We start from the raw sequence: 23382 nt of genomic DNA, 5'->3' as shown, positions 1-23382 counted from the left end.
ACAAGCAAAAACATTTAAATGAGTTGCTTTTCACCAGTTTCTAGGATGCCGAGCTCTGGTCTCTGTAAATGTAACTGAAGTGGCCTCAATTAAAAATGTGAAAGACCCCTATTATTTAGCTAACACATGTTGCTATAAAGATTATGCAGAGTGGTTTAGGTGTTAAGTGCAATATTCACACAGCTGTCAAGAAAATTGATGCATTTCTCTATCCACATATTAACAATTGGTTAATTTCACCTCCATCTTTGATTCTCTTTGAAAGATGCTTTGCAGAATGGTTTCATTAAGATGAAGATGCATTATCCACCATTATGCACAACACTGTGTGGAACCTGAGAGGGGTGAAAACTCCATCTGAAGAGACAAATGAGAGATAGATTAAATAAGATTTAAAACTATTAAGAGATATGCAAATTGCTTTCCATGCTGTTTCCTTAAGATCTTCTTACCAAGGGAGAATATTGGCAGAGGTCCTCCCCTGAGAGTAATCCCCCCACCCCGCTTATTTCTACACTCCATGATTTTATTAGCAACATGTTTCACCCTCGCTGTCACTTCTTGCATGCCTTTATGTGTACTGACTTAGTTCACCACGACTCTCTGGCACCATCCTGTGTTCCAGTTGGAATAATGAATTCTGTTTGTTTACACATGCCTGAAGCAGAGAGAGTGGAAAGAAGCTACATTTTCTAGTTATTGGTTAAAATTTTAGCATGAAACACCGGAATGATAGCTTTTTATAGACTGTCATTTATATTGTCTCTGACATATTTATTGGGATAATTCAAAATGTTGAGGCTGCATCTATTTTTTAGTTTTTTTAAGAGTAAGTGTATTTATGATTAGCTTATGTTTTTTTAATAGTCTTTTTTATAATTATGTACATTACGCCATTAATGACAAAAAAAATTAACATGTCATTTGAAGTATTTGATCACTTTTCAAGGTAGTTGAATCCAACTGTGAAGATCTATCCATCAACAATATCCTTCAGCTCAGCTCCTTAAAAAAATCCTGACCCATGTCAAATCAATCTAAATCCTCCACTGCTGGTACGGAAGCTGAGAACGGCCATGTATTCTTTTTTCTTTTTTATGCACTGTTATCACGACTTATTATTTCAAAGTTGTGAAAAAAAACAAAAAAACCCAACTTATTATTTTGTTATCTCAATATAACAAAGATAGTGTTCACGTGATTATTAATTTCAACCTACAAGAGTACCTACACTTTACTTTAGTTTGTTTACTTGACCGGGTTTGTTTAGGGGCTACTGGTTAGCGGTTGCACAGAAGCCGTTCATGGCAGCTCTTGTAGGTTGAAATCAAGACAAACACATTATAAATTGATTCGTTATCACGAGAAAACAATCTTTGTTATATCAAGATAACAAAACAAGTAATTATTTTTTCGTTTCTTTCACAACTTTGAAATAATAAGTCGTCATCACGAGATGACAGTGCGTTAAAAAAATGTAAATAAATCCATGGCCGTTCTCAGCTTCCGTACACTCGTCTTTATCACCACCACAGGATAACTATTCTTCTACAAACATGAGGTCATTTGAATTAAAACACAAAGAGCTCCTTGTATTTCTTCAGGTTTTTTTGTCTTCATTAAGTCAAACAAATCCATGCAATTTCTCTTCAGGAAGCCGCTTGAGTCTTCTAGGATGAAAAAGTACATACTAGTTCACTTACATACACATATTTTTTTCCCTCTTTTTTCTATGGAGGTGTTTGCTAAACCTCTGGCACATGTTCTTACTTCATTTATCTTACCTTGTCTCTAATTCAATTTACATTTGTGTGTGAGATCTTTCTTTTTCCATTTCCTTCACATGGAAAGCCACGACTTTGAACAACATTGGTAAATTCATCAGCGCGGGTTTACACTTGTTCAATGGAGTTAGCGGGAAAAAACCTAAAAGGAGAAATTTAATGGACTTGCTGGAATTCCACTCACTAATCCTGTCAGTTGCAGTGAACCCGACCTTTGTGACCGTTGTGTAAATGACCGTGTAGCCACTCATTAGTTTTCAAATAGAACCACATTCATGTCTGACTCTTTACCTCTGAAATAAAATAATCTCCTTAAAAGAAAAACTTTCATAGAAGTTTTGTTGACGCTGTTTTTTTTGTTTAATTTTCTAGAATAAGATTGAACCGCCTTTAGAAACTATTACCCCTTTGGACCACATAAACAAAGCTACCTCACTGCAGAGTCATTCTCATATGTCAGGGAAGTTAACAGTAAGGAACAAAAAGATTTTTCAGTGTGGAGGTTAAACACACTACATCACATGGCAGGCCTCCTCCTGGAATGTATCAGGAGCGTGGGTCAGACTGATTTAAAGATCAGAGGTCTCACATTATGAAGCAGTCGGAGTGAGCGGTGTGTTCTGCATTTGACGAAAGTTTGAATAAAAATCTGAATGACTCACATGTCTGTCTTAAGGGCAGAACGATGATCCCTCATGATGCTATTATTTGAGATTTAAAAAAAAAACAAAAAGAAAAACAAAAAGATTATTCATTAGCCATAGTAGCAATGTGAGAAGTGATGGAACCAACCTGTGACTGAATGTTGAAAATGCTGAATGTTTTGTTTCTATCTACTTTTCTTATTTAGTCATTTGTTTTTCTTAGGATTTTTTCTACTTTTCCTCAGTTCCCTCCTGTTAAGGTTATTAGCTTCACTCACTCACCTGTGTTCATTCTCCACAGCTGTAGTCATTCACCAATCAGTTCCCCACAGTATTTAAGCTGCCTGGGAGTCTTTTTCACATCCTTGCTGTTATAACCACACGTTCAATTTTGTGAGTTGTGCCACGTCGGGTCAGTTTATGTCTTCAACTTTGTTTGCATTTTTGGATTCGTTATCAAGTTGAGTTTCTGGGGCGTTCTGGTTCAGCCGCACTTCAAGTTTCCTACACCCTCCTGCCTTTGACCACGTCTGCAATTGGGTCCTCAGTTTTCTTGGGTGACCAGCACTGTGCACAGAGGGAGTCCTGTTTGTGTTTGTGATTTTGCAAAGTCCACATGGGGAAATTTTGTTAAGAGACGCTGTCCTAGCTAGTATCCCCTAACTTGGTAGAAGGGGATAAGGAGTACACACAGCAATTCTGGAAGATCTGAGCAGTGGCCACAATAAAAGGTTTTGACAGTCATTACTTAGGTGTATAAAGGGAATGGATTCCTGTTTGTTTCCTGTTGTGAAAAGGAAAACGCTGTAATCAGATGAGCACAGCACTAACAAGCTCCAAAATAATTTCTACAAATTTATAGCTGGATTAAAGTAATTAGTCCTCCTTTCATATGAAGCAGATCTGTACTTGGGATACTGCACAGAAAATGGATTTTAATCCTATTCAGTTTTTTTGTTAGATCAGAACAAAATGTCTCAACCGCAAAGAACAAATCAAAATGTCTTTTTCTTTTAGTACACAGTGGCTACATAGTTAATTTACTTGGTATTCTTCCAGATCTCTGCAGTTCACAGCTCCTCTGTCAGGTGATCATCACAAGACCAAAGCCTTAATCCTCCCCAGCCCTATAAAATGCAAGAACAGACATTAGGGGCTTTCTTAATGTGCATGTAACTAACTGGAACACAACATGATTTGGCTTTAAAGTGTTGTTTCCACAGATGTTAACTCTATCACTGAATCTAATTTAAAGACAGACCGCAAAGGACCGTAGCTGAGTGATATTCCACACTTTTTGGGAGGAAATAATTGACTGCATTTCAGTTAAGAGTTGATCTACAAACTGATTCGTCACCACCGAATGGAGGAAACAAACAGGTGGAATATGTTGATTGCACTGGGTCTTGGTCTTCTATCTTTGCTCCTCTGTCCTGAGCCAGCAGAGGCTCAGTTTCCTCGAGTTTGCTGCACAGTGGTGGGGCTCCTGTCCAAGCAGTGCTGCCCTGCTCTGGGATCGGATCCTGCCAACATATGTGGCTCTCTGTCAGGGAGAGGAAACTGCACAGCTGTTCGGTTCGATGGTAAACCCTGGGGAGGACCCTACAGACTCAGAAATGTGGATGACAGAGAGAGGTGGCCGACCAAATTCTTCAATCAGACTTGCAGATGTACCGGTGAGTGCTTTACAGATTTATTGTAATACTAAGTCAATAAACAATCGAGGGAGATTCAGTTGAGCCTGGACCATCATCAACCCAAACATTCCATTTTCTACTGTACACTTTAGCACTAATTTTACTCTGTGTTTTAGGTAACTTTGCAGGTTACGACTGTGGCCAGTGTAAGTTTGGCTGGACCGGATCAAACTGTGACCAGAGGAAAGCTCCTGTGGTGCGAAAGGACATCCACTCCTTGACCCCTGAAGAACTCCAAGAGTTCCTGGATGCTTTGGAAATGGCTAAGACCACCATCCATCCGGATTATGTTATTGCCACTCAGCACTGGCTTGGACTGCTGGGACCAAATGGAACTGAGCCACAGTTTGCCAACATCTCCATTTATGACTTCTTTGTCTGGCAGCATTACTACTCAGTTAGAGACACTCTTCTTGGTAAATCAATATGAGTCTTTTCATAAAACCATTAGAGTTCTATAGTTTCTGTTGTTCATTCTGTAGAACAGGAGTGCAATTGTAATACATGTATATGGAATAAAACAAAATAGTTCAGATTAAAGGCATATAATTTAGCAGACAATGACTTTAAAATAACAGATATCGACCCACTTCATTGTTTCTGGATCAGAAGACCTTACTATTCAGAATTAACTTTTTGTCTCATGTTAGTCCTCATTAAAACAACAATAGAAATGAAGAAGAGGTAGCATTTGAATTTTTTTGGTGCTTAAGAAAAACCTACGTTTAAATTTCTAGATAACCCGAACCCGATAACTCAAAAAGTCTTCAACATATATTTTTTTATCTGTAGCTGTTGTTGCGGTCACTGTGATTTCAAATATTGGTGTTAATGAAACATGTTGTTTTCTTGCAGGTCCAGGCCGCCCATTTAGAGGCATTGATTTCTCACACAAAGGACCAGCATTCATCACCTGGCACAGATATCACCTTCTGAGCTTGGAAAGAGAGTTTCAGGTATTATCAAGAGTTCCTTTTTTTTTAAAAATAAATAAATAAACTGGTGAGAGGGAATTGACTGCTATCATGGAGAAAAATAAATATATTTTTTAAAATTGAGATTTTAAATCTACGTATGCCTAGCAGTCGGACTGAATCATGTGAATTGTGGCGGCTTACTTAATATGCACATGCTCACTGTCAGGTTGATAAAGCATTATTATTTTTGGGATAGAAGAGGTTTCCATAGCTTAATGTTGAAAAAACTTAACTTAACATTACAGTAATACAGTAATACTGTCACCTTATGTCTGAAACACTCCATTTTAGCTCTCCTGTTAAAGCTGCTTATTCTTTCTTCAAACTAGCCACACACAGGCATTATGCAAATATGTTGATGATGATGTCATGCTGATGTCATCAAATAAAAGAGCTCCTCTTAATGTGAACTTTGGCTTTGTAACTCTGAAGACATTTTTCCAAAATGTGACCACTATGAATTGTGATTTTATTGCACAGTTACATTCATCACGCTGTGTCATTTTGATAAATTAAAGCTTGATAAATCACTCTGACTTAAAGCTGGAAATTGAGTAATTATCTGACATACTTGGTCAAAAATTCTAGAAGAACAGAATTAGCACATTGTTTCCTTAGGTGGTGTGAGAAGAAACTAGCACGTGCGGCTCTTAATGGCTGATTTACTCAAAAGTACATTCTGTCATCATATCAGATGAGATGGTTTAAAGAGTAGCAAAGTCACGACAATGAGTAGGTCATTGTTCCATTATAATTGGGTTATTGTCCTGCCTGTGATGATTTATAGTGTATCTTCTGCCTTTGGAGCATGTGCATGTACATGTGATCATATGATGGTAAATGTATAAGAGATAGAGAAAATAAGAGAAGAGGAAGATTCTGTTTTTTTTTTTATCCCCCTTTGGATTTTTTTTATATATATTGGTACGATATATTGTTGATGATCACAAAATGATAGTTAATCATGGTAATTAAATGTTATCAATGACTGACTGCAGAATATTTTTTACAATGCAGAGTTCTGATGGGATTCCCTTGACTGGATTCTAACTAGGTGTTGCAATGAAGCCTGATATATTAACTGCTAAAAGATCTTCAAAAGTAAGTTAAGCTAGAAAAATAACAAAAACTTGTTATTTCACTGCAGAGGCTGACAGGAAATGAGAACTTTGCAATCCCTTACTGGAACTTTGCCACAGGGCAGAGTGAATGTGACGTGTGTACTGACTCTCTGTTGGGAGGTCAAAACCCAGACAACCCCTCCCTCATCAGCAACCAGTCCAGATTCTCCAGATGGGGTGTGGTGTGTAACAGGTTAGCATAAAATATTCAACATTTATTTACGATTTAAGATTGTGAAATCCTTAATATTTGTATTAACAGAGGCAAAAAATCTTTTTCTTTCCTTCTAGTTTGGATGACTATAACCGCCTTGTGACTCTTTGCAATGGCACCAGTGAGGGTCTCATCCAGAGAGGGATCATGGATAGGGCCAACAAGTCTCTGCCTACCATGAATGACGTCAGAAGCTGTCTCGGAATCAGGGACTTTGACAGTCCCCCCTATTTCACCAACTCCTCCTTTAGTTTTAGGTACAACTCTATAGCTTCACATTCATAACAAATTTCCTCAACTCAGGCCAGTGGTAAAATGGACCAAGTCTTTTTTCTTTAAACTAGTTCTTGTGGTAAAAATCAACAAATAAATGTTATGAATATCCTGAAAATTATTTAAATTAGATTAAAATGAGAAAAAAGGGCCTGTGAAATGCAGATACATGTTTGATGCTATGATACACGCAGTCATTTTATGAAGACAATTAGATAACCTAGGTGACAAGCAACAACCGTGTCAGATCTACACCATCAGGAATACGTTTGACTCTTGAAAGTTATGAACAAAACGGATACAACCAGCAGTCGTTTACGGTCAACTAACTTATTCTAACAGTTGGAAAACTGCAGTTCAACAATCATTGTGCTTTACAATTCACAGAAATGCTCTTGAAGGGTATGAAAAGCCAGATGGAGAGCTGGATGATACCGTCAGTAATCTCCACAACCTCGTCCATGCCTTGCTCAACGGAACCAGCTCTTTGTCTCACTCTGCTGCCAATGACCCCATATTTCTGGTCAGAGTCTAATTTCATGGTTTCCTCTGAAAGCACATATGAAAGGCATATCATTTTTTCTCTCAAAATAACCACGGTGTTCCTGTTATTCTACGTTTCAGGTGCTCCATGCTTTTACTGATGCCATTTTCGACGAGTGGATGCGGAGAATTGCTCCGTCCAATGCCACCTTCCCAGATGAAATGGCCCCCATTGGTCACAACAGGGATTTCAACATGGTCCCTTTCTTTCCTCCAATAACTAATGAAGAGATCTACATCGCATCTGAGCAGTTGGGATATTCCTACTCAATTTCCTTAGATGGTGAGCAATTTTTTAAAAAGAATGTGTAGAAATGAAAAGGTCCACATTTGGGGAAATATGGTCAATTATTACTCAGCATCTTGTTAATATTAAGTAAGCAGTGATTGCTGTCTTCAAGCTTGTCAAATCCCACATTTTTAAGTCGGAGCATAAATGAATCAACATTCAGTTGCTTTGCTGGAAAAAAAAAAATACCTTCACTTGTGCTTCATCTCCACAGATGCAGACGGAGGGCCAGCTGTCTTTGTGCTTGGCTCCACTTTAGGGGGAGTCTTCATCGGTCTCCTGGTGCTTCTCCTTATCTTTGTGCTCTACCTGCGCCAGCGGAGAAACAGAGGCTTTGAACCTCTGATAAAAGCGGATTTCACAAATAGAAAGTACACAGAGGAAGCCTAGCTTTCACCAGTTGTTCTGAAAGGCACTTCAGCACTCGTACATACCTCATAGCGTCAGAGCAGGCAGTCTACACTGGCTCCACTGTGAAGCAATAGGAAAATGTTGATCTTTTAACTGAATAACATTGTACTTTTTCGATATGAATCTAATCACATGGTAGAATAATCACCTGACCGTTGTCTGAATCATAAAATATACATTTGAAATTGTTGTAAGCTTTTACCACTACGTAATCGTTTTATAAAAAGCTGACCCTATTTTTAATCCTTATTGGTGTTTCACAAAGTTAGCATGAGCACAGATCTATTGGAATGTTTTTAATAACAATTTATTCTCAAGAACAGTAACAAAACACAAATGCAATCATCTTAATTGCACTGAAAAACAGTAAGGCATATTTGCTCAACTAGTTCTTCACCCCTTTGAAATTATAGTCCAATTCCAAATAAAATGAACCTATTTAGGTATTTGATGTCATATAGCTCCTGCTCATTCAATGTTTCTGATAATTTGTCTGACCAGACTTCCGTTTTCAGCATTTTATTGCAAAAATATTAAAAGTTCAATGATACAAAACATAAAAAGGGCATCCTATGAGATCAATTGTCATAATAAAGAATCATTTTCAATGAAACACATGACATTTTCTCTCCATGTTTTGTTCCTGCAATTCTGATGCAAATGAATATTTGAAAGCAGTGAGGAAAAAAAAAAGAAGCTCAACAGATACTCGTTGATACATTGCGAAGGGCATAATACAGGCTAATTCAGTGGATATGTAAGCTCAGCTGGCCTGGTGGTTAGGGACCTGACAGGCTCTCAGAGAACAGTGAATGTGCATACACGCTGGTTTTGTCCGCCCTCCCTCAGCGGTGCCAGGCCTCTCACATTCTCTGTAAGTACGCTCTACTGAGGAGCTTCACCGAAGCATTCAGGCCTGTCCAGTCTCCACAGATTCTCATTTCACAGGTGACTGTGGTCGGCTTCAAGCCTGTCTGTGCTGCAGACACAACCATTCAAGCTTTCCAGATAAATTTAGGGACCTTTTCTCGGCATTCCCAGGAGTCACTTTGTGCTGTTTGCTGCTGCCCCTCTAAATAATTCTCACATCTTTTACTATTGTAATATATGTTTCTATTTTTTTCATTACTCCTGTGATTTCAACTTGACATTTTAATACTGTCTGACAGTATTTTAATTTGGTTGGTACAATGGTCACCCCCCCTCCAAAAAAAAAACAAAAAAAAAAACTGTGGTACCAGTCGCACAATATACACAGGAGTAGCAAACACATTTTTTTCTTTTTCTTATATATGCAGTTCCAACACATTTAAAATATGTCAAACTATTTGTAGAGTAGTCTGTGGATGCAGTACTTAACTTTGTAGGTCCCAATGACTGTAAATGAATATAGATATTACAGCAGCACAAGACTGTGTTTAATGGTGTAATCTCATAGTGCAATGTGCATGTCCATTTCCATTTAATAAACCGTTAGGCAGTTAGATGAGGGGTTAACTGGGGGGGCTTTACACCAGTGGTTTTTAGTGGTGACTTATCAGTGGCAACCCACACCACAACAGAGCCAGCATTACTTTGATACAGTTGCATAACTGCACATTGGTGGCACTTTCTCTGCAAAATAGGTGGACAAACTTCTTCATAAGTTGTATCATCCTAAAGTAAAGCTTAAAATCCAGCATGGTATGAGAATATTTGAAATATAATGAATTTGTTGCAAGGCAGATATATATATATATATATATATAAAATGTTAACCTTACTGTAATTCTTGAGCGAGTTTTAGCACAAGGCCACTGTTGAACAGATATAGCGAATAGCTAAAAGGCTGTGAAGATCCATGGTCAAACTATGATATAGTGCACCTACAATCTTGTATAACATTATTGAAATCATTGTGACACATACAATGAAGAAACACAATTCAGTGGCTGCATTAGATCTCGAAACACACACACAAAAAAACTAACTTCTGATGAAGATTTGATTGCTATGCAGCATAAATCAAAAATTAGCCTTCAAGTTAATGATAGTGGTAAAATAATTCTTTTAAACTTTAGGCAAAAATCGCATGTTCCCGAATTATCTGGCATTTATGTAATTATTTGTTGGAAAATATAATATTAAACGTTTATCAAACTCAATGTACCTCCTTCTGGTGCATCAAATGACCATAATCTCAACAATTTTTAGAACACAAACAAATTTTTTTTGCATTTGAAAAAATTAAAACAATCAAAGTGCGTATTTTATTTTTCCACTTAGAGACCTACATTGATACCTGCCACATGTGCAAGATACATACATTTATTCTTTTTTTTTAATCTCTGAAGCAGAGTTTGTTGGGTAAGCATCATTACTAGATGGTGAAATGATGCCATAAAATATCAAGTCTAGGGATAGCACTGCATGATCTTTGGAAAAGTGGGAAATCATGATGCATGACTACTCTCTTTCTCAGAGCAGACTCTTCTAGCATCAAGGCTGGCAGCCCAAATGCTTTCTGCCTGACTGTAGCTCCAATCTGCCTGAATACAAAACTACGGAAAAAGAGTGGAAAGGAAACCCTGCTGTCCATATTTAACTTGTTGCTCCAGTATTATCTCCATTGTCGCTGAAGAGCTAAGGCTGATAGGGCCAGCATGGTTGGCAGGACTACAGAGGGTGCACAGAGTTGTGCAGAGTTTTCCACAGGCCCACTCCGGTCAGCTCTAACCACTGGGATTTCAGTGGTAGCAGCTTCCATATCTGTGGGGCAAACCTCTGTGCAGCCGCTGCCACTTCCTGAGCCACTGCCTTCATCGCCTGCAATGACACAACAAACACAAAGCAGAATGAGCACTTCAGTGTAATGCTAGAGCAACAACTTGATCAATTCAACAATTCTCAACAACCGTTTTGATCTAGAATGAGGAATTTCCTTACATTGAATATTAATGATTAAGACTGTTTTCATGTAAAGTGGATCAAAAGCGCTATATCTATCCAAAAGGTGTCATTTGTAACCATTAATTCCCAAAAAGAAAAAAAATCAAACAAATTATCTCCCATGTTTATACTAATGTGCAACATGTTTAAATGATGTATGTTGTTGCCTCTGAGTAAATGCAATTCAGGCAGGCTTCCACTGACTATTTTGAAATAAATAAGACTGTGTCGTGTTGTCAGAAGACGGCAGAATGACTACATCGTGCCTCTGTAAAACATCAGTCAATGGAGGTTTAAAAAAAGCAAAAAAAAAAAGCCTGGGTGTTCATGTTATCCAGTAAATGGTGTTGTGGTTGTTAGCGCCGTTACTTCACAGTAACAGTTTGCATGTTCTCCCTGTGGAGACATGAGTTCTCTTTGGGAACTCTGGCTTTCTCCCACAGTCCAAAAATGTACATGTTAGGTCAGGGGGTTCTAAACTGAGTGTGAGGATGCATGGTTGTTTGTCTCATTTGTGTCTGTGTTGGCCCTGTGATAAGCTCCAGCATCCCCATAACATCCCTCCTATTGTTTTAATCCATTTAAAAAAACCTTTATGGACAGAGACTTTTGGCATTTTTTCTTAATTACACACTGCCTGTATTAGTTTTTGTTGTACCTTCTTTACTGATAGTGATTACCTCTGTCTCAAGGTTAAATATCATAAGCACAAACTTGACAGGTGCTGAAGGCAAAACTAATCTTCCTATCTTTCCTATCTTAAGAGAGCGGGGGGAAAAAGAAGCACAGTGACACATTTTGTGTGCATAGCAAAAATGGCAAATAGCTTACTCGAGTCTTGAAAGTAGATGTCATTGCCGTTGTAGGCATTTTTCAACTTGTTAGTCATCACCCGAAGAGCCATGATCTGCTGACGGATGATGGTGTCTGGACGTGTGATGTCGACTCCCACCTCGGGGTTATTCATCTGGTTGGTAAGGCCATCCTTTTGGACTTCCAGTAAGTACCTTAATAGCAAAACAAATAAATAGAAACTGTACTTGCTAAAAGAACAGGCCGGCGAATGGTCATTTGTTACAGAATGGCTTCCCTGATATGCAAAGAGTGGACAAATTCCACACACTTGTTTTGAGTTATGGGTCTAATTCTCACAGAGCATTGAGCAATGGCTCCTCAATGTTACAATAATGTTTGCAAAACGACCATTTGACCTTATCATGTGTGGAAATATACTGACACACGTTATTTCTCCAGGGAAAACACGTCAGCTGGCTGCACTCGCGTTTGATAAATAGGCTGCAGGCCGTCATGTGAGGGCATTCCACAAATCATTTGACACAACAGCATTTGTTTCCCATAAGCCCAGATCACTTAAGATAATATGTACCATTCAAATCTCCCTGAATTAAAAGAGGTAATAATTATTTTTGTCCTTGACTCATTCAACTGACAGGAGGAACAAAAAAAAAGCATGCAGCAGCTGCTACATTTCTTTTGAATAATTAGTGTAGAAGGTTACCCAAACAATTTTCTATATATATTCTTAAAATCCTTTCATCGTACAGGTGACAATACAGGTGACCCCAGAAGTGGCTGCTGGCATTTGAAGATATTTATTTTTTTAGAAATTAAATCGAACTAACAGAGTTAACACCATGCTGGGTTTAAAATTCTAAAGAACAATAAAAGCTCAGTTCCAAAAAAAAAGAAAAAACGCAACAAAAAAGCAAGTCGTGTAAGTAAACGGTAAATGCAAACCACAACAACTGCTTTAAGTTGAATGAATTACAGTGAAAGTATGCCGAGCTCCTACACAATGGAGATTAAGTGAGTGAAATTAAACAACCTGATTCTAAAGGCTAGGATCAGACTGCTTAACATCAGCCACGCTGAACAGACTTTGGACTTCTAAGTAACCTTTTGTGTTAGCCCTCATCAGCCCTCGGGGGCTCTGGTGGCTTTACCTGCCCTTGGTGTGCCCGTTCCAACACTCGTCATCACTGGCATTTCCTGCAGTCATTCTGTCGTTCATGCACATCGCATCAGGCAAGTTGGACCAAAACTTCTTGGACATCTTCAGCTTCTCTTTTATGTCCACCACCTAAACAAAAGATCGGTTGTTACACCAAAGGACAAAAATCATTTAGTGCAAAAACTTTAGACATTTAGAATATTTTGATTCAATCTTTTATGAATCAATGGGCCCCCCAATTTACACTGCCACGAAAACAACCTCAAAGATGTCAGCCAGAAACATAAAGAAAAATCATCCAATTGATCCTCTTCAAAGACTTTTGATATCAATGGCATAGAATCAGAGGCAGCTGGAGTGAGACACCCACAGGGAGTGCAAAGCTTCCAAAGAGGCATATTTTCTGAGAGGAAAGAGTGGTCTCACCAAATATTGATTTTATTTTCAGTACACTTAAACCATCATTCACTTTACTTCACTTGTAGAGCCTGAAAATCTCTGTTGTATAAAGTTGATAACAACACAAGAAACAAAGCTACTGAGAGTGAAACATTATCTGGATGCATATTTGATGTACCCTGGACCTTTGATATCGACAAGGCAATACTTCGGTGAAACCTCTTTCTAAACCTCTTTGTAAAGCATTAAAAAATCAGTACTTATAAGATTCGCTTGTAAAAGCATCCAAGAGAAAGTAGGCACTGAAACATATCCATGACATTTTTGACATACAGTAATATGAAAAAGTCTGTTTTGGCATTTTACTTAATTATGTGCAAAGTGAACTTTGAAACGCGACTCAGGATGCATCTTGATTGTAAATCTACCTCACCTTCAAGTCATTGCAAAGGGATTAATAACCACTGGATTAAGACCTGAGACACCTTAACTCGTCGAGTCCTCAGGTTTAATTTTTCTTTATGTTAGTAATTATCCTATGTTTGCATCATGTAGGGTAAGACCATTCAGGCTTGCAGCAATAATTTCAGCTTGAAAGTCTGATATCGTTTCCTGACTTGAGTCTGTTGAACTTCAATCTTTCATCAAACACATAGAATTTGATATATTTCACTGAAGCTAAGGGAAAGTGTGATAGCAGCAGGTTGGCCCCATTATCTTTTTCCGTCTGACTTGCTGTTGGCTTACGTGAAATTGTAGTGAACCTGAGCAGAACATGAAAGGTGCTGTACTGACTGTGTGACGCTGCTGTAGGCCCTGACACTGCTTTTGATGTGTTAATCCTGTCACACTGATGCCAAAACACTTCAGCGGCTCTGATACTGCCCAGAGGGTCAGGGCTGCACTCAGTACAAGAGACTGACTGGCAATGTTTGACTAAAGCTCATACATTAAGTTTAGTTTAAGTAAGAAATTCACCGTTTTTCTCAGGCTCCCGTGGCAGAGCAAGGTGGGTGAAATGTGTAATTCAATCAGGAATGCCTAACATTTTAGCAATGGGCATATTTGATTAGCACCTAAATCAAGCATAGTAGAGCCAGGTTTCATGTAGCTGAAAAACTGATAAACAGTTTACTTCTTCCAATTATTTACACATGCAGGCTAAGATGACTTTCATGTGTAGTACTGACACAAAAATGTGCAATTAATTTTATATTTAAAGTGTGTATAAAAAGACAATGGACTTTGATCTTCACAGTGTTTTTGTCTTTAACCAATGACAATAAATTTACAGTCTTAGCAATCTCATACAAATACAGATGAGAAGGAAAGCTCCAAAGACTCTAGCGGGAATAAAACAAACATACTTGACTAACTCAGAATACAGCAGATGTCGGGTGCTTGAATAAGAGGAGTTAAAAAAAGTAAAAAAGAAAGGTAGAGATTTTTCACACAATGGTAAATATGACCCAGGGAAAAGTCTGCCTCTCATGCCATTCCAGGTTGAATGAATAACTCAACTGCAAGAGCAGTGGGGGCGATGCAGCTCACTGCAATGCACACTAGATGGCACTATGCTTCTGAGAAATAGGGAGATGAACGCAACTACAGAGGAAAAAAAGAAAGGAAAAAGTAGAGAGTGAGAAAATACATGACAACCTAGCAATGTTTGCTGATGTCGTTTCGCGAACATCTGACTCCATGTGGTCTACCATGGACCAAGTGCTTGAAACAGATGCCTCATGCTCTTATGAAATGGGGGAAAAAAAATAGCAGGAAAAGAACCCAAATATTTCCAGTGTATACAGAACAGCCACTGCAGTACAAGCCTGGTATGTGAAAAAGCAGTGAGAAGATTCTTGTGATAATCAGCTACCTATTAAAGTACTGACAGCTGTGACATGCTCATTAAAATCACAATGAAGATCACAGACACAGCCCCCCCTCCTCCTCCCCTCATATCAAGATATAACATTGTATTTGTTCTCGCTGACATGCTAACAAATGACTGTTATCATGATATGTGATAGCTTCTCTAATTCGTGATGACACCATAGATGGCTTTGCTGTGTTACCTCCAGTCTACGACGAGGGCTGACGAGGCAGATAATATGATTATTTACTTTAATATCCTATTAAAACACTGCTTACATGTGAGTCTCTACAGATCAGAGGTGCTGTCAGAACGCAGACACATTTTTAAAAGACATTAACAGCACATATATGTCTCAGTGTCAGTTCTTTCACGGACACAGCAAATGTGCCAAATGTGACAGATTAACGCACAAATTTGCTCATTGATGTCTAATAAAAACACATATGCATTATTTAAGCGTGGTTGTTTGTGTTGTTTGTCTCCGTGTTGGTCTTGTGATAGACTTGTGACCCATCTGTGATACGTGCTATCTGTGGTGCTGTTTCAACACAAGCAGCTACTTCTAGGTGCCCTTATGAGATATTCTAATTCTTGACAAACACTAACAAGTCTTTAATCATTTCTGGGTAAAGAGCGGGACTAAATGACATGACGTAGAGATGTTTTGGTTTTTGCAGTTGATGCAGTTTTATATAAAAAAAGAAAGTTCCCATTCTTTCAGTTCATAGATTATTAGGACTATATTAGGGAAATACAACCTGAGATGAAAAACAACACATAATATATTACACTGTGTTTATTCATTCGACAAAAAGAAGCTGCGTTTGAAAAACTCAGTACAACCTTAATGCTTTCAGAGTAATTAATAAGGTAAATAGAAGCCAAGTGCTACTAATTAAACACACTTGATTAAGTGATAATCAGCCAGGATGATTAGCGCTATAAAAGCAGAGGTTTCAGCAGGTTGCTGCTCTGATGCATTCAGGTGTGTCTTAACACGGTGCCAAGGAGGAAAGACATTAGCAATGATATAAGAGAAGCAACAGATGCTGCCTCTCAGTCTGAGATGGGTTACAAGGTCATTTCTAAACTATTTGGATTTCATTAATCTATAGCAAGAAAGATTTCTCACAAGTGGAAAACATTCAAGACAGCGTCATCTGTCTTGAATCATCCCAAGAGCGGCAAGTTCACCCCAAGGACAGGCAGTGCTCAAAAAAGCTGCAAAAAGCCAGAGTTACAGCTCTGATTCTACAAGCCTCAGTTAGCATGTTAAATGTTAAAGTTCATCACAGTAAAACTAGAAAAAGAAAAAGAGCATTTTGGAGGCGCTTCCGGGAGAAAGCTAAACTTTCAAAAAAGAACATGATAGCACAGTTTAGGTTTGCAAAGTGCAAATGAATAAAGCACAAGACTCCTGGAACAATGTCATTTGCGCAGATGAGACCAAAGTGGAGATGACTGGTCATAATGCACAGCACTGTGTTTGAAGAAAAACAAATTCAGCATATCAGCATAAACACCTCATACCAGCTATCAAGCACGGTGGTGAAGGGGTCCACTTTGTTTTGCAGCCACAGGACCTGGACACCTTAGAGTAACTGAAATGACCATAAAGTTCTCTATGTACCAAAGTAATCTAGAGTCAAATGTGAGGCTATTTGTCTGACAGCTAAAGCAGTGCTGAAAATGTTTTATGCAACAGGAAAAGGATCCCAAGCAGCACAAACTATGAAAGTTATGATATAATATGATACAGCAAAAAATATAACAAAAATGGCTGAAAAAGAAAAGATGCTGCAATGATCCTGATCTGATTGAAATGCTGTGGTGGGACCTAAAGGGAGCAGTACATGAAAGGGTGGCCACAAACCCTGATGAACTGAAGTTCAAAGTAGTGAGGAAATTCCTCCACAATGATGTGAGAGACTGATGCCATCACAGAGAAAACAATTACTTCAAGTTATTGATGCTAAAGGCAGTTCTACAAACCACTGAATCATGTGGTCTATTTGTTATTATTTATCTTTATTATTTCTTTATATGAGTACTATTATATCTTGGTTTGCAAAACAGCAGATCTGACAGAGGGTGCATTACCCTTTCACATGACTATAAGACTAGATTAAGTATCACATCTAATGCTGCTCTACTTCTGTTTCATGCATCAAATCTTATGCATTCTTTACTGCTTGTAGGCAATTTTGTCCAAATGAATACATGTAGAATCTATGAGAAAAAAAAGAAACATCTTGCAAAAACTGGCATAAATTCATAAGCTACAGATACAAATTCCAACATACAAGATATGAATACATCAATAGGCCCAACCAAATAGCCACAAATCAAAAGTCCAATCTATTAAACCCAACTGTCACTCAAGAAAGACATGTACATCCCTCCTTTAGTGCTTCAGTTGTGATGAAATTTACCCATGCATATAAATATGTGAGTTATTAATACAGATATCTATCTATGTTTATTTATGAGATATTCAAACAAATTATGTCCAAGGTAGATCGTAAACCCATGGTCTCACATTAAAAAAACAACTGCTTGCAAGAGTATCGACAAAGGAACGTAAGGCGCAACGGGGAGCTGGACGTTTACCCAGTCTGGCTCATAGACAATCTGTGTTTCTGTCTGTGAGCTGTTGATGTCCAGCCAACCAAGATAAAATTCATACAGTGTCGAGTAAGAGACTGTACCTATTCAATGGAACATGGAGTACACTGTATAGGACACTGAAAGAAGGTATGCAAAGATGGAGGCAGCCGTAAGCATGTGCAGTGTACAGTAAAACGTCATCCTCAGTTCTGAAGATGTTCATTCTGGGTACACACAGTACACGCTTTGTTTTTTACTTACGTCATGAATTTGCTGTAACCTCCAACACTTTAGTCTCATTGGTATGTTGCTGTTTACTAATTAAATTGTTGGATTAATCCACATATTGTGCTGCAGTGGGCATTACTGAGAGAAGCGTGCAGCATGTTTGCATTTGCATTGAACTTGGCTCGAGTTTATTATCATCAGGAAACACCCTTAATGCTGTTTTCATAATTGCTGGAAAACAGTAGAGGTTTGTGGCACAAAAAGGATTTGGCCTCATAAATAATGCATGCTGGGATGATCAGTTAAGTCTTGGCTTTCATGTTTGCATATGATTTAATGACAATAGTAAAAATATTACCTTTAAAGGTCAATATCCTTGTAGTTTAAAGAAACAGATTTATGAGAAAGATTCAAATGAAAGGTTGAGGTGTGCTTTTGTTCATTCTATCCTTTCCACCTTAGCCCCATTTTTCTTGCTCTTACAAGACGTTTTCTTGCCTCCTGTCATGAACCATAAATTATTTCATTCTGTTTTTCTCTTTTGGCTGCCTCCTTGCTAGGACTCTGCACGGGGCTCCTCTGTGTTTGCGCTTTCTCTCAGTTACTTTAGTCCTGAGTGAAAGTGAAGGTTTCATGGCTAGCTGACCCGTGATCTTGGAGCAGAACTCCAATTCAGGGGAGATTTGAGAATAAATCCATGGGTTTCTCTCCATTGTGATCCGCAGTGTCTGCTCAGGCTTCTCTGTACAGTTCTCACAGCTGTCCTCACCAAACAGTTTTCCATGCCTTTATTTTCGATATTCTGAGCAACCCAATTTGAATGAGCAAGAAATGTGTGAGTGTTCTTTTCTGACAGTATAACATAACAAGTGTAATTTTAATTTAATTGCTGTGCAATTTATTTCTCTTATTGCCAAAGGAACTGCTAGACATCACCGGACAATATGTGATAAATTCAGCACAGAAAAGTAGCCTGTATTACTGCTCACACCTTAATGTGCTATGATCCTAATCCAGTCTCACCTTTAACTTTTTTTTTTTCTTCCATTTCCCATAAATGAAATCCACCCAAACAATGTGTATATATATATATATGCACTGTAATGTTTACTCTCAGAAAAAAGGAATTGGCTAACCCAAACGGTCAAACAGGAGGAAATGTTTACAGAGAATAATTATTTCTAAAAACAACTGTATGAGTCAATGAGATAATGGTGTGAGCAGGCTTAAAGTCTTTGTGTTTACAGACACCACAGATGTTTGTTCTTTTTTTTATATAATACTCATCATCAATCCTGTTTGTCTGTGTATGCAGCAGAGCGTGCGGACAGGCAGATTGTGTATTTCTGTGCATTGTGATGGATGTGTAGCATCTCTCAGCTCAGGACAAAAATTTTTGAGCAAACTGTATTTCGACCACTGGTTTTCAGATGCCCTTGCTTATTCTGAAATAAAAAGCCGATGTGTGGCTTGCTTTGAAGCTGCAGTCACACTCTTGACAACAGCACAATGTAAGCTGTTATCGGTTTGTGGGATGATTCCTGGACATGCTATGCACCTTTCAATAGGAAAAAAGAAATATATTGTTTGATTATGTCTTTTTTTTTTCTAAAAACAGACACACATCGCGCTCACTGAGCTGCCAAAGCTGACCTTCAGTGATCGGTCTCCCTCATGGCTGCTCTGTCATCTGTCAAATGTTCCTTCCTCCCTCTCACAAATGTTAAGAACACCTTTCTATCTGATTAAATTAACAATCGGTCCCTTTCCATACACGTATCTGCAGGTTGTCAGCACCGCTTGACACGGAGCGTATCGTTCTTCTGCAAGTTTGGGCTAATTTAGAGCAAGTTCAATCTAATCATAGCCTGGACAGCAGGTCCTACCACTTAAACCACAAGGGGCAGACAACTCCTCGATCAACTTATTTTCCCTGGCAACTGCTCGTCCTGTCTGCGTTAAAATAGTTTTTCATTTGATACGAATGCAGTATTCTTCCTGCTTCTCAATTACAGAGGTCAGGGAGTCGGTTCTGCTCATACCAAGACCTTGGCCTTGCCACAAGTCTCTCCACGACCAGTGACCACTTTGAGGAGAGACAGAATAGTTTCTCACCAGGAGGAAGGCCACAGTAAGAATAACTCTGCCTTTTCATCACATTCTTGATTGAGCTTTATTGTTGGCTGAGTCAAACTTAGAAAAATAATGCACTACTAATGCACTCCTTAAAGGTGATGTTTGAAACTGATAAGATTAAGCTGCCAAAATGTTGTGAATCAGCAGATTGAGACACTATGTGTGTATGCTCCTGGATATGGCTATTAAACCTGGTGTTTAACATCTCATAAAGTCCTCAGTTCAGGTTAACCAATTAACATAAATACTCTCAACCAAGACCTATCATCTGGTTTTGATGCACTTATGTACTGATGTACACAAAAGTCACATTTGATAACTCAAAGCATACCTGTAAATGACCTCCGCGATATTGCTTTGGGAAGCAGTTGTCTCTACTTTGTCATGCCCCCCCTTTGTCATTGACTGGAAACATTCACCTCATGAGTGACTGGCAGCATTGCATAGAGCAGGTAACTATTGGAGTAAAGAAAGACTTGGGCTGCTTTTCATCAAATCAATATCCATCAACAGAGTGGAAAAGCAACCCTTCCCCTTTGTGACTTCACAATAGATGAGACATGAAAGACCTCAACGAGTTGTTTAGATGGCTATGGTAAGGCAGAGCAAGTCGTGGTTAGAAAACAGTCCAACCACTGGCAGTCTAAAATGCAGTTTGATGTGATGGTGCGGTGCAGGATTTGGTCCTCTGCTGCTGGGTACACAGCGTATGTTCATGAGAAATTCATTTTTAGCATCTTTCTGCAGGCCACCAGGCTTTATGCAGCTCCCTCATTGTTTCCCTTGATTACCACTGATTATGTCCTTAAATAAATATGCCACAGCACAATTTTACAGTGTGATTTGATATGGACATTTGAACAATGCATCAACCCAGGCAACATCTCTTATACATCTCCTGGTGACAGCACTGTCACACTGTTATTATGCAGCTCTCTGGTAACACAAAGAAAGCTCTACTGTTGTATGAAACTACACATTATTTTCCATCTTTCCTGATTTCCGGCTTGGGCTTAACACTAAAAGGGAAATGCAGTAGAAACCATCTTAATGGTCGGACTAAATCTATGGAAATTACATTGTTAAAGCGGACCAACCATACTTAAGAACTCCTGCCGTAAAAACTTGTAAAATCTGTACAGTGTGTTGATGTAGTTGCACCACTGAAATGCCAAATTTACTGCCATACTGTGCGATTATACTGTCAAACTTAAGTTTGACTCCATCCTTCATGTAGAGAAAGCCTAACCGAATTTAAATACTCAACTCTGTGAATCCCCAGAGGCATAGCTTCCCTTTCAGCAGTGTTCATAACTGCTGTAGGGAAAACTATTCATCATGCCTTTAATTCAATATCACAATGAATCTTTGTGTACCTTGTAAAAAAATAAAGAACGCACATGAAAAAAAATAGAATAAAAAATCACTCCAAAAATAGCCACAACTTTGAGATGCATAATTACAACAAAATACTTAATTGATCATTTTACAAAGGTAAACAAATTCATCTTAAAAAAATATCTTAATCATACAAAATGATGTTGTCATTCCTTGTGATTTTAGGGACATCAAGGGTAATGCCTATATATACATTGTGTAAGAGTCCCAAATAGACTTGCTTGTATCAGATTTTTTGTACAAACTTCATACGACATAATCTTGAGCAGACATTTCCTTTATTTATGACAGACTACTTTATAGTGTTGCCCATGTTGCATGTTAACTATACTGTCAATGAGCAGCACTGTACATCATATTCGGTGGCCCATTTTGACTATCATAGCCTCAAACCATATGCTCCGTCCCATGATAACCGCACAGTTCGGCAATATGTTTTATTATAAAGAGCAAAATTTATCACACAATTATCCCATAGTGAGAAGAAAAATGACAGAATATTGATGAAACGCTGGTGAGTTTGTGCGTGTGATTCGCCCAAGGCTACGACAGGGGAAGTTTGAGAACGCGAGATGATTAAAGGAAAGCTATGCTCTGTGGAGAACAGAGCAATCATCAGCAAGCTTGCCTTCCCCTGCTGCCCTTGTTCCCTGGAGAGGCAAGCAGCCTTGAGTGTAATGGGGCCAATGTGCCTCATTAATGTATTGGCACATATGAAAAGCAGCAGAGCCTTCATGGCACCAGCATTAGTCCATGTGAGAGGTTGGGTGATGTACACTTGCCTCTACAGATGCTGGCATGATTGGCCTTTGATTTTCACCTGAAAAGGTACAATTCATACTTTAACAACTGAGGGAATGAGTGACTGGATCGTCATAATGACAGCCTGCTTCAAAAAAGAAATAGTCAAACAAGCAAGCAAACAAACAAACAAATCAACAACATTTTCTATCTCTCTGGCGACATGCAAAATATATGTTGCATATGTGTGTATCTGAATTTCAAAAATGTCAGTGGTTAAATTATGCGATTTGGAGATTTTGCTCTGCAAATATCAGTAATCTATCTGAGTCTAAATGCTAAGTCTTTGAAAGTCCTTAATACCAGCTACACAGTACATCACTAAAAATTCATATGCATTTAATTACATAATCAAAAGAAGGATATATGGTCCAAAACTTTACATATATGACTCATTACAATATATACAATTGTCCCCATGTTACTTTGTATCCCAAATAAGTCACACTCTAAGTACACAGATGGGGAGTTTGCCGTTTTATCTTAAAAGTCATTTCTCCGATAGGAGACTTTGCTAGCTTTCCAGCTTTGTCTGATAAAGAGCTTGAAACATGACATTAATGTAAAAAAGAAGCAATTTGTGGAACCCTGCAGCGTGTAAGGCTCTTGGTGTCATTTTTGTTTTGCTGCCTAGGTTTCAGCCAGCACTTGGTTCCCCCATTTTTAACTGTTTGGTCTGCGTGTGCATGTACTCTAAACAAGGGCACACTATATTTATATAGTCCTTCAGGCCTTAATATGTTAAATGAATAGTGCTTATGGCTTGTGAAATATCTTTGGCTGCAAAACAATGTCTTTTTTTTTCCTTTGTACTCAGAAAAGTTGAGGACTCTGTGACTTTCTGAACCAGTAACCGAGAGCCAGTGTCTGCATTCGTCAAACTCAAATTCTTTTTTTTTTTTGTCGAATGTAATGTTCTTGTGCTGTGAATGCTCTACTGCTGACAAAGGATGACAATGATCATACGTTCAGAACAAGGTGCTTCTGCCTTGGCAGTTGTAATACCTATGTAGCCCCCTTAGTTTGCCCTTAGTTTCCCCTTATGACATATTTTCACTGATTTACCTTAAGTGAGCAGCAAATG

At 38.4% G+C, this 23382-nt stretch overlaps 2 protein-coding genes across 2 annotated transcripts in view; one reads left to right on the top strand and one right to left on the bottom strand.

Annotated features, from left to right (window-relative positions):
* The first annotated feature begins 3815 nt into the window (after positions 1 to 3815).
* On the top strand, positions 3816 to 7932 carry dct (dopachrome tautomerase). Its single transcript, XM_072397669.1, has 8 exons — positions 3816 to 4104; positions 4242 to 4541; positions 4981 to 5081; positions 6250 to 6416; positions 6515 to 6694; positions 7098 to 7233; positions 7335 to 7536; positions 7757 to 7932. The coding sequence occupies exons 1-8, from the start codon at positions 3816 to 3818 to the stop codon at positions 7930 to 7932; spliced, it is 1551 nt and encodes a 516-aa protein (XP_072253770.1).
* Positions 7933 to 8234: 302 nt separating this feature from the next.
* Positions 8235 to 23382, bottom strand: part of LOC140319374 (glypican-6-like) — a 77661-nt gene continuing 62513 nt past the window's right edge. Inside the window, exons 7-9 of the mRNA XM_072396980.1 lie at positions 12846 to 12982; positions 11713 to 11888; positions 8235 to 10758 (exon numbers count right to left, since the gene is read on the bottom strand). Coding sequence (XP_072253081.1) covers positions 10553 to 10758; positions 11713 to 11888; positions 12846 to 12982 — 519 coding nt within the window. The 3' untranslated portion in view covers positions 8235 to 10552. The remainder of the gene's footprint in view (positions 10759 to 11712; positions 11889 to 12845; positions 12983 to 23382) is intronic.

The sequence above is a fragment of the Leuresthes tenuis genome, unplaced genomic scaffold (genome assembly GCF_036924035.1).
Source record: "Leuresthes tenuis unplaced genomic scaffold, fLeuTen1.0.hap1 SCAF_12, whole genome shotgun sequence".
Taxonomy (NCBI): Eukaryota; Metazoa; Chordata; class Actinopteri; order Atheriniformes; family Atherinopsidae; genus Leuresthes; species Leuresthes tenuis.
Note: the sequence above shows the minus strand (reverse complement) of the source record. Positions and strands in the feature narration are given on the sequence as shown.